A 14,729-nucleotide genomic window follows, 5' to 3' on the forward strand; every position below is an offset into this window, starting at 1 on the left:
CCTGTTGCAGTGAAAATTACATGTATGCATGTCATCTGAAAAGACTATCAATATAGAAGAACAGCATTCTGATTACCGAAGACCTAACTTTATTGCAAATTAAATATTTCTTATCGCAAATAACCATGACTTTGTGGTCGCCGGATTCGGTGTGAAATGTAACTGAAGGCTGTGTATTCCGGTACAAATTAATATGGGCGGCCATCAAAGTGAAAAGACACCGCGTAATAGTCTAATGTTTCACTGAGTGAATAATCAGCCATTGCAGCAGGTTTTGAATTTATAATTATTTTACGAACATGAGCCACTAACTACAACAAGTTAAAACTTCTCCCATTTACACAGCCACATCACTGTAAAGAATACATTTTCATATGCACACAATAGTGTAAATATAGATCTAACGTCAGAGGAGAATGGCCAAACTGGTTCAAGCAGACAGGAAGCTGACAGTTCGTCAAATAAGTCACATATAATAAGTTGCATAATCACTGGTATGCAGCTCTGAACACACAACACGTCCAACTTTGAAGTGGATGGGCTACAGAAGCAGAAGACAATAAGTAAAAAAATATATATAAAAAAGGAATGAAGGAGGGGGAGTGAAGAAAATTGGGGCAATTTGAAAGAATTTTTGTTTTCCCCATTCAGATGGTTGGTGTGAACATTACCTGAAGCTCCTGACCTGTATCTTCATGATTGTATGCATTGTACTGCTGCCACACAATTGGCTGATTAGATAATAGCATGAATAAGTAGGTGTAAAAAAGTAAAAATGTTGCTAATAAAGTGCTCGTTGAGTGTAGTTTGCTTGTTTGGCCAATATAAAGCTAAGTCACTGGACCGAAAACTATTTTGCGGCATGCATGCATCCAGGTTATTCACTGCCTGGCCCCTACCACGTCCGACCTTTCTCTGTAGACGGTCTCTGGTAAGTTCCTGGCTGTGGATATCTGAAGTGGCAACGGGCAGACTACAGATCTTTGCAACTTCCAACTGACACACTGGTAAGTTGTGTAACTGCCAGAATGCGTCTACACAGGTGCACCCTCCAGAAGTAGCATATGTTCATTTCCAACCTTATCTTCATAGAGTAGCCCATCATTTCCATCATTCCTTTCTGTTCTATTTGAAAGTGAACAGGTGTAGATATTAGGAAATGTTAAAGTTTACAAATTTCTGCCGAAATTGAAAGTAACGTTAGATCTATAATTACATTATTGTGTGCGTACAAAAATGTGTTCTTTACAGTGATGTGGTTGTGTAAATGTAACTCAAATAACTACTCATTACAACGCTGGTATGCAGCTCTGAACACACAGCAGATGACAATACATTTTTTTAAAGTCTTAATAAACTGAGTATGTCAAAGATCTTGGTGTTAGGATGCACCGAGGGTGGAAGACACGAAGGACGAGGGACTGAGATGATGAGGTACTGAAGGTGTATTTTATTTACAGTGATGAACAAAATAATAATAATAAACTAAGAAGGAAGATTTTAGAACAAACAAAAGAAAATGGTAATGAAAATGGCGTGTACTCTGGCTATGCCTCAAAAAGTAGGCCCATTACACAGCACACCCACTCCATGTTTCAAACAAAAAAGAGAGCCCCCTCAGCTCTCTCCTGGAGCTATAAATGGGCATAACCTGTCCCACCTGGCACCTTCCATGCACACAAAAATAAATATAATCAATTGACAAAATAAAACAAAAAATGATCAAACAGAACATAACACACATGGCCATAACAAGAATAACAAACAGCTAAACACACAAGAATAACAAGGGGGTACTAAACAGAAATTAAAACAATCATTTATGTACTATTCAAATTCCCCCCCTTGTCTAAATTAAACAGGTGGTAGTTCCCACTATTCACCCTTCATAAATATCACCTGGTCCCCTTCACTTCCTGTTTGGTTGTGAGACCAGGATTGAACAGACCCAGGTAAACCCTTTGTTTTACGTGGTGAAACGTTTTTAAAAGCACCCGCTCAGTTTAAAATGTAAAGCGTGTTGTGTTGTGGTGTTTGTGTTGCATGTCTATAACAGTGTTAGTCTCGTCGCGGCGCTAGTCCGTGACACTTGGCATCACTGATATATATACACAATAGATGTGATAAAGATAAACTGTAACAAGATTGTTTTTAGCAGGGCAACATGAATCTGGAGTGCTACTTTGAGAGGATTGGCTACAATGGTCCTTCTGTCAAAGCAGATCTGGAAACCCTAAAGAATCTCCACCGGCAACATGTCCTGTCAATCCCATTTGAAAACCTCAGCATTCACTGTGGAGAGTGGATCACCACAGACCTGGAGTCCATCTACACCAAGATTGTGAAGAATAATCGAGGGGGTTGGTGCTTTGAAAACAACCATCTCTTCTCTTGGGTACTGAAAGAGATGGGCTACACCTATATAACACTGGGAGCAAGAGTGTTCAGTCGAGACAAACACTAATTTGACCCATTTAACTCTCATCTCATGAACAAGGTCCTAATTAATGGAAAATCATACATTGCAGATGTGAGCTTTGGGGTGTCTGATCAAATATGGCACCCCATTGAACTTATCTGAGGCAAAGATCAACCACAGCTCCCTGGTGTGTTCCGCCTTGTGGAGAAAAGTGGAGTGTGGATTTTAGAGAAAGTGGGAAGAAAGCCCCTTATTCCAAATGAGAGCTTTGCTAATTTGAGTCTTATGAACAAAAGCTTAACCACACAAATATACTCCTTTACTCTAAAACCACGGGGCATTGACCACTTCCAGGAGACCTCTAAATTGCTTCAGACCTCACCAGAGTCTCTATTCACAAACAAGTCCATCTGCTCCCTGCAGACACCCTCTGGATTCAAGGGACTCATTGGCTGGACATATAGTGAGGTCACCTACAATTACCAGGATGGGGTTGATCTGCTTGATATGAAGGATATAGCCAATGATGAAATAGATAAAGTATTAAAGGAAGAATTTTCCCTGTCATTAAAAAGTAAACATACTCCCAAAAACTCAAAAGTCTGCAACACCATTTAGTCCAGTAACCACATCTGATTGCAGCAAAATTTGTAACTGACTCTTAACTCAATGCAATACTAACCATTCACATGTTACAATTCATACACAGAGCCTTGGATGAGATGTATAATCAGTTGAAAATTGAGACAGCCTTCTTGCATTGTAATTTGTGAACGTGGGGCAGCTGATGGACCAGCGCGGGTTACTAGTGCACAATGACATGCCCTCATCCCAGCCAGCAGGCATGGTCCAGATTAAAAACTGTGAATATCCATGCACTAGAACACTGCCTTAACAGCATGAGCCACTCACGGCCCCATTTCCATTTTTCATTGTGTTTCTTATTGGCTAAATACTTTCTGAATAAGTCATATTATATTGTAATGCCCTTTCTTCTGAATCCTTCAAGTTATATGCTTATATTATTATCATTATGATTATTATTAGTATGCTTTTTTTGTCAGTTTGTGTGTTTTATCACAGTGGTTTTGTGGGGTGTTGTAAGACACCTAACCCCCAATTTCTCCTGAAGAGCTGATGGCTGTCTTTGTGTGTGAATGGTTGTACAGTGCTTTGGATAAAGGCACTATATAAATGCAGACATTTACCATTACCTCTGCTCAGCATCTGCTTAAGGGGTTAACTGGCCATGGGGGGAGTCAGTCTCTGGCCACTCAGTCAGAAATAATGTTTCCAACCAAAAAACTCCACTCCCCACTACCACTCCTTTACTCCAGCGGAAGAATGTGGAGCAAAGGAATGAAGGAGGGGGAGTGAAGAAAATTGGGGCAATTTGAAAAAAAATTTTTTTTCCCCCATTCAGATGGTTGGTGTGAGCATTACCTGAAGCTCCTGACCTGTATCTTCATGATTGTATGCATTGTACTGCTGCCACACAATTGGCTGCTTAGATAATAGCATGAATAAGTAGGTGTAAAAAAGTAAAAATGTTGCTAATAAAGTGCTCGGTGAGTGTAGTTTGCTTGTTTGGCCAATGGACCAAAAACTATTTTGCGGCATGCATGTGTGACAAGGCGAGTTAGACTCGCTGTTGTCCCCAACGGTGCAGTAATTGGGGTGGGGGGAGTGGCACTGGCAGGATCTCATCTGGTGAACCAATCTCTTGGCTCCCTACCTTTTAAATGTTTTTTCTTTCTCTTCCTGTGATCTCTCTGATCGATTTCCTGTTTCCTGTCTCCTCCTCTCCTCATGTCTGCCTGCTTTACCACGAGAGGCAAGACAACATCTATTCTGTTTCCCCCCGATAATATTGCGTGGGTTAGGAACACCGCAGACTAACGCAATGCTTTGGTTGCAGCTTGCTGTCCTTTGTCTGTTGGGTAATTCGTCACGATTTAGCTGTGTCCCCTGATTTTGGTAGGTGGGCTATATTTGTATAGCTGTAATTACTTGGCATTCATCGACAGTAACGTTATATTCTCTTCTAATTCATTTATTAAGATGCGTCTGTTTGCGGAGTCTTCTCCGAAACACGGAAGTAACAACTCACGCAGCTTAGAATTCCACGGATTGTTTGGTAATGTACCGTTTCGCTGTATGTATATTCCGATTGGAGTTTAACTATAAAATACCAGATTAACAGTGGCTCTTTCTTCACTTTGTAGGTGCAACAGTCACTGCTGTTTTGTTTGTTTTGTTTTGTTTGTTGTCTAAGTTAATGTCTGTCTGTCCTCATGTGGATGTTTGCATTGGGGGGGATTAAGGTGCCATGCTTACTGGACACTGGGTCCATGGTGTCCACCATTACCCAGAGCTTTTTCATTAGACACTTTGAACCCTGGGGTCAGGATCGCCTTCGGTCCTGTCAATGGCTTCGGCTCAGTGCAGCTAATTGATTGGTAATTCCTTACCTGGGGTTAGGAATTACCAGAGAGCGTCTAGATGTCCAACTTCGTGGAAAGGTGATAACTGGGTGTGGAGTGTTGGTGGTGCAGGACCCCGTTGGTAGCATACCTGCACGAGCCCCGGGTGTCTTGGGTATGAATGTCATCAGTAGATGTTATCAGGAATTATTCGGTCAGTATGGGTCATCTTTGTTTGACTTGCCTTATGTTTCACAAGCACCATCATCATTTATACAGGCCTTGCAACAGTGCCATCAGGGTAGTGCAGACACACCCTTTGAGCGGCTGGGGAGGGTTAGAGCCCGGGGTGGGCGAGCATGTCGTATCCCTGGGGGTGTCATGAAGTTGGTGGCAGCAACTTGTTCTGACAAATTTTCCCATAATGCAGCATTGTTTGAACCTCCAGACTCTGGCCTGCCAGCTGGCCTGTGGGCTTCACCCGCTTTACTACAGGTAATTAGAGGTACAGTTTATGTCCCTGTGATAAATGTAGGTATGGTAGATGTAATGCTATATCCCCGTACCCTGCTAGGTACCATTAGCGAGGCCTACCTTGTTAGCCTTACAGAGGGTGTCCACGAAGTCAAGGAAGTTACTGTAACAGTTTCTTCCCAGATGACTGGTGCAGACCAGGACCCAATTGAGGCTGTAGATCTCTCTTCCCTCCCCTCCCAAGAGCAAAATCAGGTCCGGTCTCTGCTCCACAAATATAGGTCCGTGTTTGCTGCTCACGAGAGTGACTTGGGATGTACCAACCTCATTGCGCACAAGATTCCACTCTTGGATGACGTGCCTGTCAGGCAGCGATATTGGCGAATACCCACTTCCGAATACGAGGTAGTTAAAGCCCATATTCACCAGTTGCTGCAGTCTCAGGTGATTAGGGAGAGTAGTAGCCCCTATGCCTCCCCCATCTTACTGGTGAAGAAAAAGGATGGCTCCCTCCGTCTGTGCGTGGATTACCGTCAATTAAACAACAAGACCAGAAAAGATGCTTTTTTTGTGCCCCGCATTGAGGAGTCACTGGACGCACTCTCTGGGGCCCGTTGGTTCTCCAAGCTAGACTTAGCAAGTGGGTATAACCAAGTGCCCGTCACTGAAAAGGATAAACCCAAGACGGCTTTATGCACTCCGTTCGGGCTGTTTGAATGGAATAGGATGCCTTTCGGCCTCTGTAATGCGCCTAGCACATTTCAGAGGCTCATGGAAAGGATGTTTGGGTCCCAACGTTGTCAGTCTTTGTTACTATATCTTGATGATGTTATAGTATTCTCTCCCACTATCTTGCAACAGCTGGAACGCCTAGAAGTTGTGCTGGATCGGCTGCAAGGAGAGAACCTCAAGGTGAAGCTTGAAAAATGTTCTTTTTTCAAGGAACAAGTACACTACCTTGGACATGTAATTTCCAGTGAGGGTGTTGCAACTGACCCGGGAAAAATTGAAGCTGTGGCCAACTGGAAGACGCCTGGCAGTGTGACAGAGTTGAGGTCTTTCCTTGGCTTTGCCAGCTATTACCGGAGGTTCGTCCAAGGGTTCGCTAAGCTGGCAGCTCCTCTACATCGTGCTGTTGCCCAACTGACGGGGACCAAAATGAGGAAGCCTACCCACTTGTTCAGTGAAATTTGGACTGAGCAGTGCCAACATAGCTTTGAGGGGCTGAAAGACAAACTGGTAATGGCTCCTGTGTTGGCCTATGCCAATTTCTCTTTACCGTTTGTTATGGAAGTAGATGCTACCTACAGTGGGCTAGGAGCAGTTCTGTCACAGGAACAAGGGGGCAGATTACGTCCGATAGCTTACGCGAGCCAAGGCACCCTGAGCGCAATATGTCTAACTATAGTTCCATGAAGTTGGAGTTCCTTGCGCTCAAGTGGGCCATGACCGAAAAGTTTTGTGAGTACTTGCTTGGTCAGAAGTGCATCGTTTACACCGACAACAATCCCCTTAGCCATCTGTCGTCTGCTAAATTGGGTGCCACAGAACAGAGATGGGCTGCCCAGCTGGCCTCTTTCGATTTCCTGATCAGATATAGGCCAGGCAAGTCCAATCAAAATGCAGACGCGCTCTCCCGACAAAACAGGCCCTGTTCCAGTGACAAGGGGGCCATTGCTCCTGGCACGGCACTCCTGGAAACCCTTCGGCAAGCTCCCATTTTAGAATCTGCGGTGCAGGTAACCCAGTCTTCCACCATTGTCTTACCTGCACATACCACCTCTGATCTGCTTACCTTACAGGAAGCCGATCCAGTGATTCAGGAAACACTGCAGTACTGGAGGCAGAAGAGTTACCCTATGGCCGAACAGCGTTTACGTCGTTCCAAACCTGCAGTACAGCTTCTCCGAGAGTGGGACCGGCTGGTAGAGCAAGATGGTGTTTTATGCCGTAAACTTTTTCGACCAGACGGGGGTGAAGAAATCCTCCAGCTGGTCCTGCCGGCAGCCCTGAAGGAATAGGTATTGAGCCAACTCCACCAGGACCATGGACACCAGGGTGTGGAGAGGACTACGGAGCTAGTGCACCACCGTTGCTACTGGCCAGGGATGACTGTAGATGTGAAGCGCTGGTGTCAGGAATGTGACCGCTGTCAGCTAGCCAAAGACACCCAGCCTATTGCACACAGCTTCATGAGTCATTTACTGGCCTCTCAGCCAAACGAAAAACTGGCCCTAGATTTTACCCTACTGGAACCCACTGGGAGCGGTATTGAGAACATCTTGGTCATGACTGATGTTTTTAGTAAATACTCGTTGGCAATCCCCACCCGAGACCAACGTGCCTCGACGGTGGCACAGGTCTTGGTTGGGGAATGGTTCTACAAATTTGGTGTCCCTGGTCGTATACATTCTGACCAGGGATGGTGCTTAGACAGTTCTTTGATCCGTCAACTGTGTGTTCTGTATAGGGTCAAGAAATCCCGGACCAGCCCTTACCATCCTGCTGGCAACGGTCAGTGTGAGAGGTTTAATCGTACCTTGCACAACTTACTACGCACCTTGCCGGCATCAAGGAAGAGGGAATGGACCGCCTGCCTTCCGCAGTTGGTCTATTCCTACAACTCTACCCCACACCAGACCACTGGGGAGACCCCATTCTTTCTGATGTTTGGGCGGCACCCGGGCGGATTCAGGAGCCGGGGGCAGGTTGTGTACATGACTGGATCCAAGAACACCAAGCGAGGCTTCAGATTGCCTTCGAGCGAGTTCAACACCGGCAGCAGAGGGTAGCCGACCGACGCAAGGATTGCCATGACCAGGGGGTAGTTGATACACCACTGCTGGAGGGCCAGTTAGTCTTTCTGCGCAACTGCAGCGTGAGAGGCCGCCATAAGATCAGCGACCTGTGGAGCCCGGTGGTGTATCGAGTGGTCAGAGCTCCCAAGTATGGGGGAACCTTGTATACGATCGTACCCATTGACAAGCCAGACCAAGTCAAACGCGTCCATCGAAACCTGTTGAAGGGGCAGATCAGAAGCAGCACGGCAGATGTTCCTCCTCAGGCTGCACAAGTCCTGTGTAGAAGTGGAACTGGAAGGTGAGGGAGACCTATGGATCCAAGTGCCAAGGACAACCCCTGCAGATCTTGTCCAGCTCCTAGCAGGGCCCAGTATTCTGGAACAGTCCTACATCCCTCCTCTCTTGTACCAACCCCCAGTGGAACCAGGGACAACAGACGTGCCTACAGGATATGCCAACCAGCAGGAGGAGAGCCAGCAGTCGATTAGAAGGACCACTCGTACCAATGCCAGCCAGCATTCCAATCCGCATCACCTCCCATAGACTGCCGGATGGGGGGTGGGGGCATAGTGGGCTGTGAAACCCCTGGCACCAGGGCTGTAGAATTTTATACTTGCTGGAGTCCTTATTCATGGTGTCTGTATCGGCGGGATGGCGATTTAAACAATGGGAGGGGTAGAAGGGCGGCAGTAGTCTATACGTGCAGGAGTCTTTATTCATGGTCTCTGCATCGTCGGGATGACGATTTAAAGAATGGGGGGGTAGAATGTGACAAGGCGAGTTACTCGCTGTTGTCCCCAATGGTGCAGTAATTGGGGTGGGGGGAGTGGCACTAGCAGGATCTCATCTGTTGAACCAATCTCTTGGCTCCCTACCCTTTAAATGGTTTTCCTTTCTCTTCCTGTGATCTCTCTGATCGATTTCCTGTTTCCTGTCTCGTCCTCTCCTCATGTCTGCCTGCCTCTATTCTGTTTCCCCCTCGATAATATTGCGTGGGTTAGGAACACCGCAGACTAACACAATGCTTTGGTTGCAGCTTGCTGTCCTTTGTCTGTTGGGTAATTCGTCGTGATTTAGCTGTGTCCCCTGATTTTGGTAGGTGGGCTATATTTGTATAGCTGTAATTACTTGGCATTCATCGACAGTAACGTTATATTCTCTTCTAATTCATTTATTAAGATGCGTCTGTTTGCGGAGTCTTCTCCGAAACACGGAAGTAACAACTCACGCAGCTTAGAATTCCACGGATTGTTTGGTAATGTACCGTTTCGCTGTATGTATATTCCGATTGGAGTTTAACTATAAAATACCAGATTAACAGTGACTCTTTCTTCACTTTGTAGGTGCAACAGTCACTGCTGTTTTGCCTCGGTGCTGTTTTGTTTGAAGTTCGATTGGTTGCACTTGTCAGGCAGGCGGAACCCGCCTGCTGTCGAGCACATTCGCTAGTGTCCCGTGTTGCACGGCTATAGACTAGTTGTTGGCCGGATGACCTAGGTGCGTAGCGACTGGTGCGTGTGGTGTGTAGCCTATATTACACCTCCGTGCCTGGAGTCTTCTAGGCGTGGCTTCTTAGTGGCGCACTTGTACCTTTCTATTTCCTTTATTTTCTTTATTTTCATGTATTGAAGCAACTGGTATAGGTAGGCTGTAGTTAGGTTATTCATTGGACTCCTAGGACTTGTCTCTTGTTTTTTGGTGGGCTCGGCGCTGATTGGTGGCGGGGTTAGTCAATAGGGGTACCGTATAGAGTGTAAGTGTTAATGGCACCTGAATCACATATAGTATCACCTTGTTTGCAGTAAGGCTTGCTGTGAGAGAGCACTGGGTTGTAACTACACATTGGGAGCCCTGAAGGTGAGTATGCCCCATCCCATCAGCGTCGTCACCCACCATCCTTAACCTTTACATCAGTCCATTTTTTCCCTATTTATTCTGCTAAAATTGATGTTCAAAAAATATATATTTTTCTACGAATATGAGCATTTGTCTTAACCTCATTATTGCCTTCCAGCATCAGAATTGATTTAATAAAGTAATCGCATTTAACTTAGACCACGTCTCTGTCTTGTTATTAACAAACTGTAGAGGGGGCCTCTGTTATATTGTGTGACTGGGCGTACTTCAGGTTGAACCTTACATTTATGCACCTGGTGACACATGCATCTGCGTGATTCACTGCCTGGCCCCTCCCGTGTCCGACCTTTCCCTCCAGGACTTATAGACGCTCTCTGGTAAGTTCCTGGCTGTGGATATCTGAAGTTGCAGCAGGCAGACTACAGATCTTTGCAACTTCCAACTGACACACTGGTAAGTTGCGTAACTGCCAGAATGCGTCTACACAGGTGCTTTTTTTTTGTCAGTTTGTGTGTTTTATCACAGTGGTTTTGTGGGGTGTTGTAAGACACCTAACCCCCAATTTCTCCTGAGGAGCTGATGGTTGTCTTTGTTTGTGAATGGGTGAATGAGAAGCATCAGTTGTACAGTGCTTTGGATAAAGGCGCTATATAAATGCAGACATTTACCATTACCTCTGCTCAGCATCTGCTTAAGGGGTTAACTGGCCATGGGGGGAATCAGTCTCTGGCCACTCAGTCAGAAATAATGTTTCCAACCAAAAAACTCCACTCCCCACTACCACTCCTTTACTCAAGCAGAAGAATGTGGAGCAAAGGAATGAAGGAGGGGGAGTGAAGAAAATTGGGGCAATTTGAAAGAATTTTAGTTTTCCCCATTCAGATGGTTGGTGTGAACATTACCTGAAGCTCCTGACCTGTATCTTAATGATTGTATGCATTGTACTGCTGCCACACAATTGGCTGATTAGATAATAGCATGAATAAGTAGGTGTAAAAAAGTAAAAATGTTGCTAATAAAGTGCTCGGTGAGTGTAGTTTGCTTGTTTGGCCAATATAAAGCTAAGTCAATGGACCGAAAACTATTTTGCGGCATGCATGCATCCAGGTTATTCACTGCCGCGTCCGACCTTTCCCTCCAGGACTTATAGACGCTCTCTGGTAAGTTCCTGGCTGTGGATATCTGAAGTTGCAGCAGGCAGACTACAGATCTTTGCAACTTCCAACTGACACACTGGTAAGTTGCGTAACTGCCAGAATGCGTCTACACAGGTGCTTTTTTTTTGTCAGTTTGTGTGTTTTATCACAGTGGTTTTGTGGGGTGTTGTAAGACACCTAACCCCCAATTTCTCCTGAGGAGCTGATGGCTGTCTTTGTTTGTGAATGGGTGAATGAGAAGCATCAGTTGTACAGTGCTTTGGATAAAGGCGCTATATAAATGCAGACATTTACCATTACCTCTGCTCAGCATCTGCTTAAGGGGTTAACTGGCCATGGGGGGAATCAGTCTCTGGCCACTCAGTCAGAAATAATGTTTCCAACCAAAAAACTCCACTCCCCACTACCACTCCTTTACTCAAGCAGAAGAATGTGGAGCAAAGGAATGAAGGAGGGGGAGTGAAGAAAATTGGGGCAATTTGAAAGAATTTTAGTTTTCCCCATTCAGATGGTTGGTGTGAACATTACCTGAAGCTCCTGACCTGTATCTTAATGATTGTATGCATTGTACTGCTGCCACACAATTGGCTGATTAGATAATAGCATGAATAAGTAGGTGTAAAAAAGTAAAAATGTTGCTAATAAAGTGCTCGGTGAGTGTAGTTTGCTTGTTTGGCCAATATAAAGCTAAGTCAATGGACCGAAAACTATTTTGCGGCATGCATGCATCCAGGTTATTCACTGCCGCGTCCGACCTTTCCCTCCAGGACTTATAGACGCTCTCTGGTAAGTTCCTGGCTGTGGATATCTGAAGTGGCAGCAGGCAGACTACAGATCTTTGCAACTTCCAACTGACACACTGGTAAGTTGCATAACTGCCAGAATGCATCTACACAGGTGCACCCTCCAGAAGTAGCATATGTTCATTTCCAACCTTATCTTCATAGTAGCCCATCATTTCCATCATTTCTTTCTGTTCTATTTGAAAGTGAACAGGTGTAGATATTAGGAAATGTAAAAAAGGTCTACCTAATAAAGTGGTCATGGTGTTCAAGCAACTCTATATTTAATATATAGTTTATCATATAACAATTCACTAATTTAATCCAAAAGGCTACATTATCTGGCACAGGTTTGAACTTTGGTGTGATTAAATGGGCACAAATAATTTAGCCTACTATATATACACCTGTTGCAGTGAAAATTACATGTATGCATGTCATCTGAAAAGACTATCAATATAGAAGAACAGCATTCTGATTACCGAAGACCTAACTTTATTGCAAATAAAATATTTCTTATCGCAAATAACCATGACTTTGTGGTCGCCGGATTTGGTGTGAAATGTAACTGAAGGCTGTGTATTCCGGTACAAATTAATATGGACGGCCATCAAAGTGAAAAGACACCGTGTAATAGTCTAATGTTTCACTGAGTGAATAATCAGCCATTGCAGCAGGTTTTGAATTTATAATTATCTTACGAACATGAGCCACTAACTACAACAAGTTAAAACTTCTCCCATTTACACAGCCACATCATTGTAAAGAATACATTTTCATATGCACACAATAGTGTAAATATAGATCTAACGTCAGAGGAGAATGGCCAAACTGGTTCAAGCAGACAGGAAGCTGACAGTTCGTCAAATAAGTCACATATAATAAGTTGCATAATCACTGGTATGCAGCTCTGAACACACAACACGTCCAACTTTGAAGTGGATGGGCTACAGAAGCAGAAGACAATAAGTAAAAAAATATATATAAAAAAAAGTCAATAAACTGAGTCAAAGATCTTGGCATCACTGATATATATATATATACACACACACATATACACACACACACACACACACACACACACACACACACACACACACACACACACGATAGATATGATAAAGATAAACTAACAAAATTGTTTTTAGCAGGGCAACATGAATCTGGAGTGCTACTTTGAGAGGATTGGCTACAATGGTCCTTCTGACAAAGCAGATCTGGAAACCCTAAAGAATCTCCACAGGCAACATGTCCTGTCAATCCCATTTGAAAACCTCAGCATTCACTGTGGAGAGTGGATCACCACGGACCTGGAATCCATCTACACCAAAATTGTGAAGAATAATCGAGGGGGTTGGTGCATGGAAAACAACCAGCTCTTCTCTTGGGTACTGAAAGAGATGGGCTACACCAACACAACACTGGGGGCAAGAGTGTTCAAAAATGATGAATTTATGCCATATTACACTCATATCATGAACAAGGTCCTAATTGATGGAAAAGCATACATTGCAGATGTGAGCTATGGGATGTCTGATCAAATATGGCACCCCATTGAACTTATCTCAGGGAAAGATCAACCACAGCTCCCTGGTGTGTTCCGCCTTGTGGAGAAAAGTGGGGTGTGGGTCTTGGAGAAAACCAGACGAAAGCCCCTTATTCCAAATAAGAGCTTTGCCAATTCAAGTCTTATAAACAAAAGCTCATGTCAGACATTATACTCCTTCACTCTAAAACCACGGGGGATTGACCACTTCCAGGAGACCTCTAAATTGCTTCAGACCTCACCAGAGTCTCTATTCACAAACAAGTCCATCTGCTCCCTGCAGACACCCTCTGGATTCAAGGCACTCATTGGCTGGACATATAGTGAGGTCACCTACAATTACCAGGATGGGGTTGATCTGCTTGATATGAAGGATATAGCCAATGGTGAAATAGATAAAGTATTACAGGAAGAATTTGCCATATCATTAAAGAGTAAACTTACTCCCAAAAACAAGAAATACAACTTCGGACTTTAGTCCTGGAACCCCATCTTTGTTGTACGTTGCTCTGGAAAAGAGCGTCTGCTAAATGCTTTGTAATGTAATGCTGCAGCAAAATTTGTAACTGTCTCTTATTGCAATGCAATACTAAGCATCCAATTCATGAACAATTCATATACAGCGCCTTGCATGAGATGTATAATCACTGAAAAACTGAGACTGCCTTCTTGCATTGTAATTTGTGAACGTGGGGCAGCTGATGGACCAGCGCGGGTTACTAGTGCACAATGACATGCCCTCATCCCAGCCAGCAGGCATGATCCAGATTAAAAACTGTGTGAATATCCATGCACTAGAACACTGCCTTAACAGGATGAGCCACTCAGCAGCCCCATTTCCATTTTTCATTGCGTTTCTTATTGGCTAAATACTTTCTGAGTAAATCATGTTATATTGTAATCCTGAATCCTTCAAGGTATATGCTTATATTATTATCATTATGATTATTATTAGTATGCTTTTTTTTTGTCAGTTTGTGTGTTTTATCACAGTGGTTTTGTGGGGTGTTGTAAGACACCTAACCCCCAATTTCTCCTGAGGAGCTGATGGCTGTCTTTGTTTGTGAATGGGTGAATGAGAAGCATCAGTTGTACAGTGCTTTGGATAAAGGCGCTATATAAATGCAGACATTTACCATTACCGCTGCTCAGCATCTGCTTAAGGGGTTAACTGGCCATGGGGGGAATCAGTCTCTGGCCACTCAGTCAGAAATAATGTTTCCAACCAAAAAAACTCCACTCCCCACTACCACTCCTTTACTCAAGCAGA

The 14,729-nt window shown here is 44.3% G+C and overlaps 1 protein-coding gene and 1 pseudogene across 1 annotated transcript; both read left to right on the plus strand.

Moving 5' to 3' along the window:
- Positions 1–1,932: 1,932 nt before the first annotated feature.
- Positions 1,933–3,412, plus strand: LOC133111952 (arylamine N-acetyltransferase, pineal gland isozyme NAT-10-like; annotated as a pseudogene).
- A 9,655-nt stretch (positions 3,413–13,067) lies between these two features.
- LOC133112100 (arylamine N-acetyltransferase, pineal gland isozyme NAT-10-like) lies at positions 13,068–13,937 on the plus strand. The gene has a single exon (XM_061222795.1). The coding sequence runs from the start codon at positions 13,071–13,073 to the stop codon at positions 13,935–13,937; it is 867 nt and encodes a 288-aa protein (XP_061078779.1). The 5' UTR covers positions 13,068–13,070.
- The last annotated feature ends 792 nt before the right edge of the window (positions 13,938–14,729 follow it).

This window comes from Conger conger, chromosome 15 (genome assembly GCF_963514075.1).
Source record: "Conger conger chromosome 15, fConCon1.1, whole genome shotgun sequence".
Lineage (NCBI taxonomy): Eukaryota > Metazoa > Chordata > Actinopteri > Anguilliformes > Congridae > Conger > Conger conger.

Coding starts and splice junctions, on each gene's coding strand:
- LOC133112100 (XM_061222795.1), top strand. CDS start 13,071: ATGAATCTGGAGTGCTACTTTGAGAGGATTGGCTACAATGGTCCTTCT.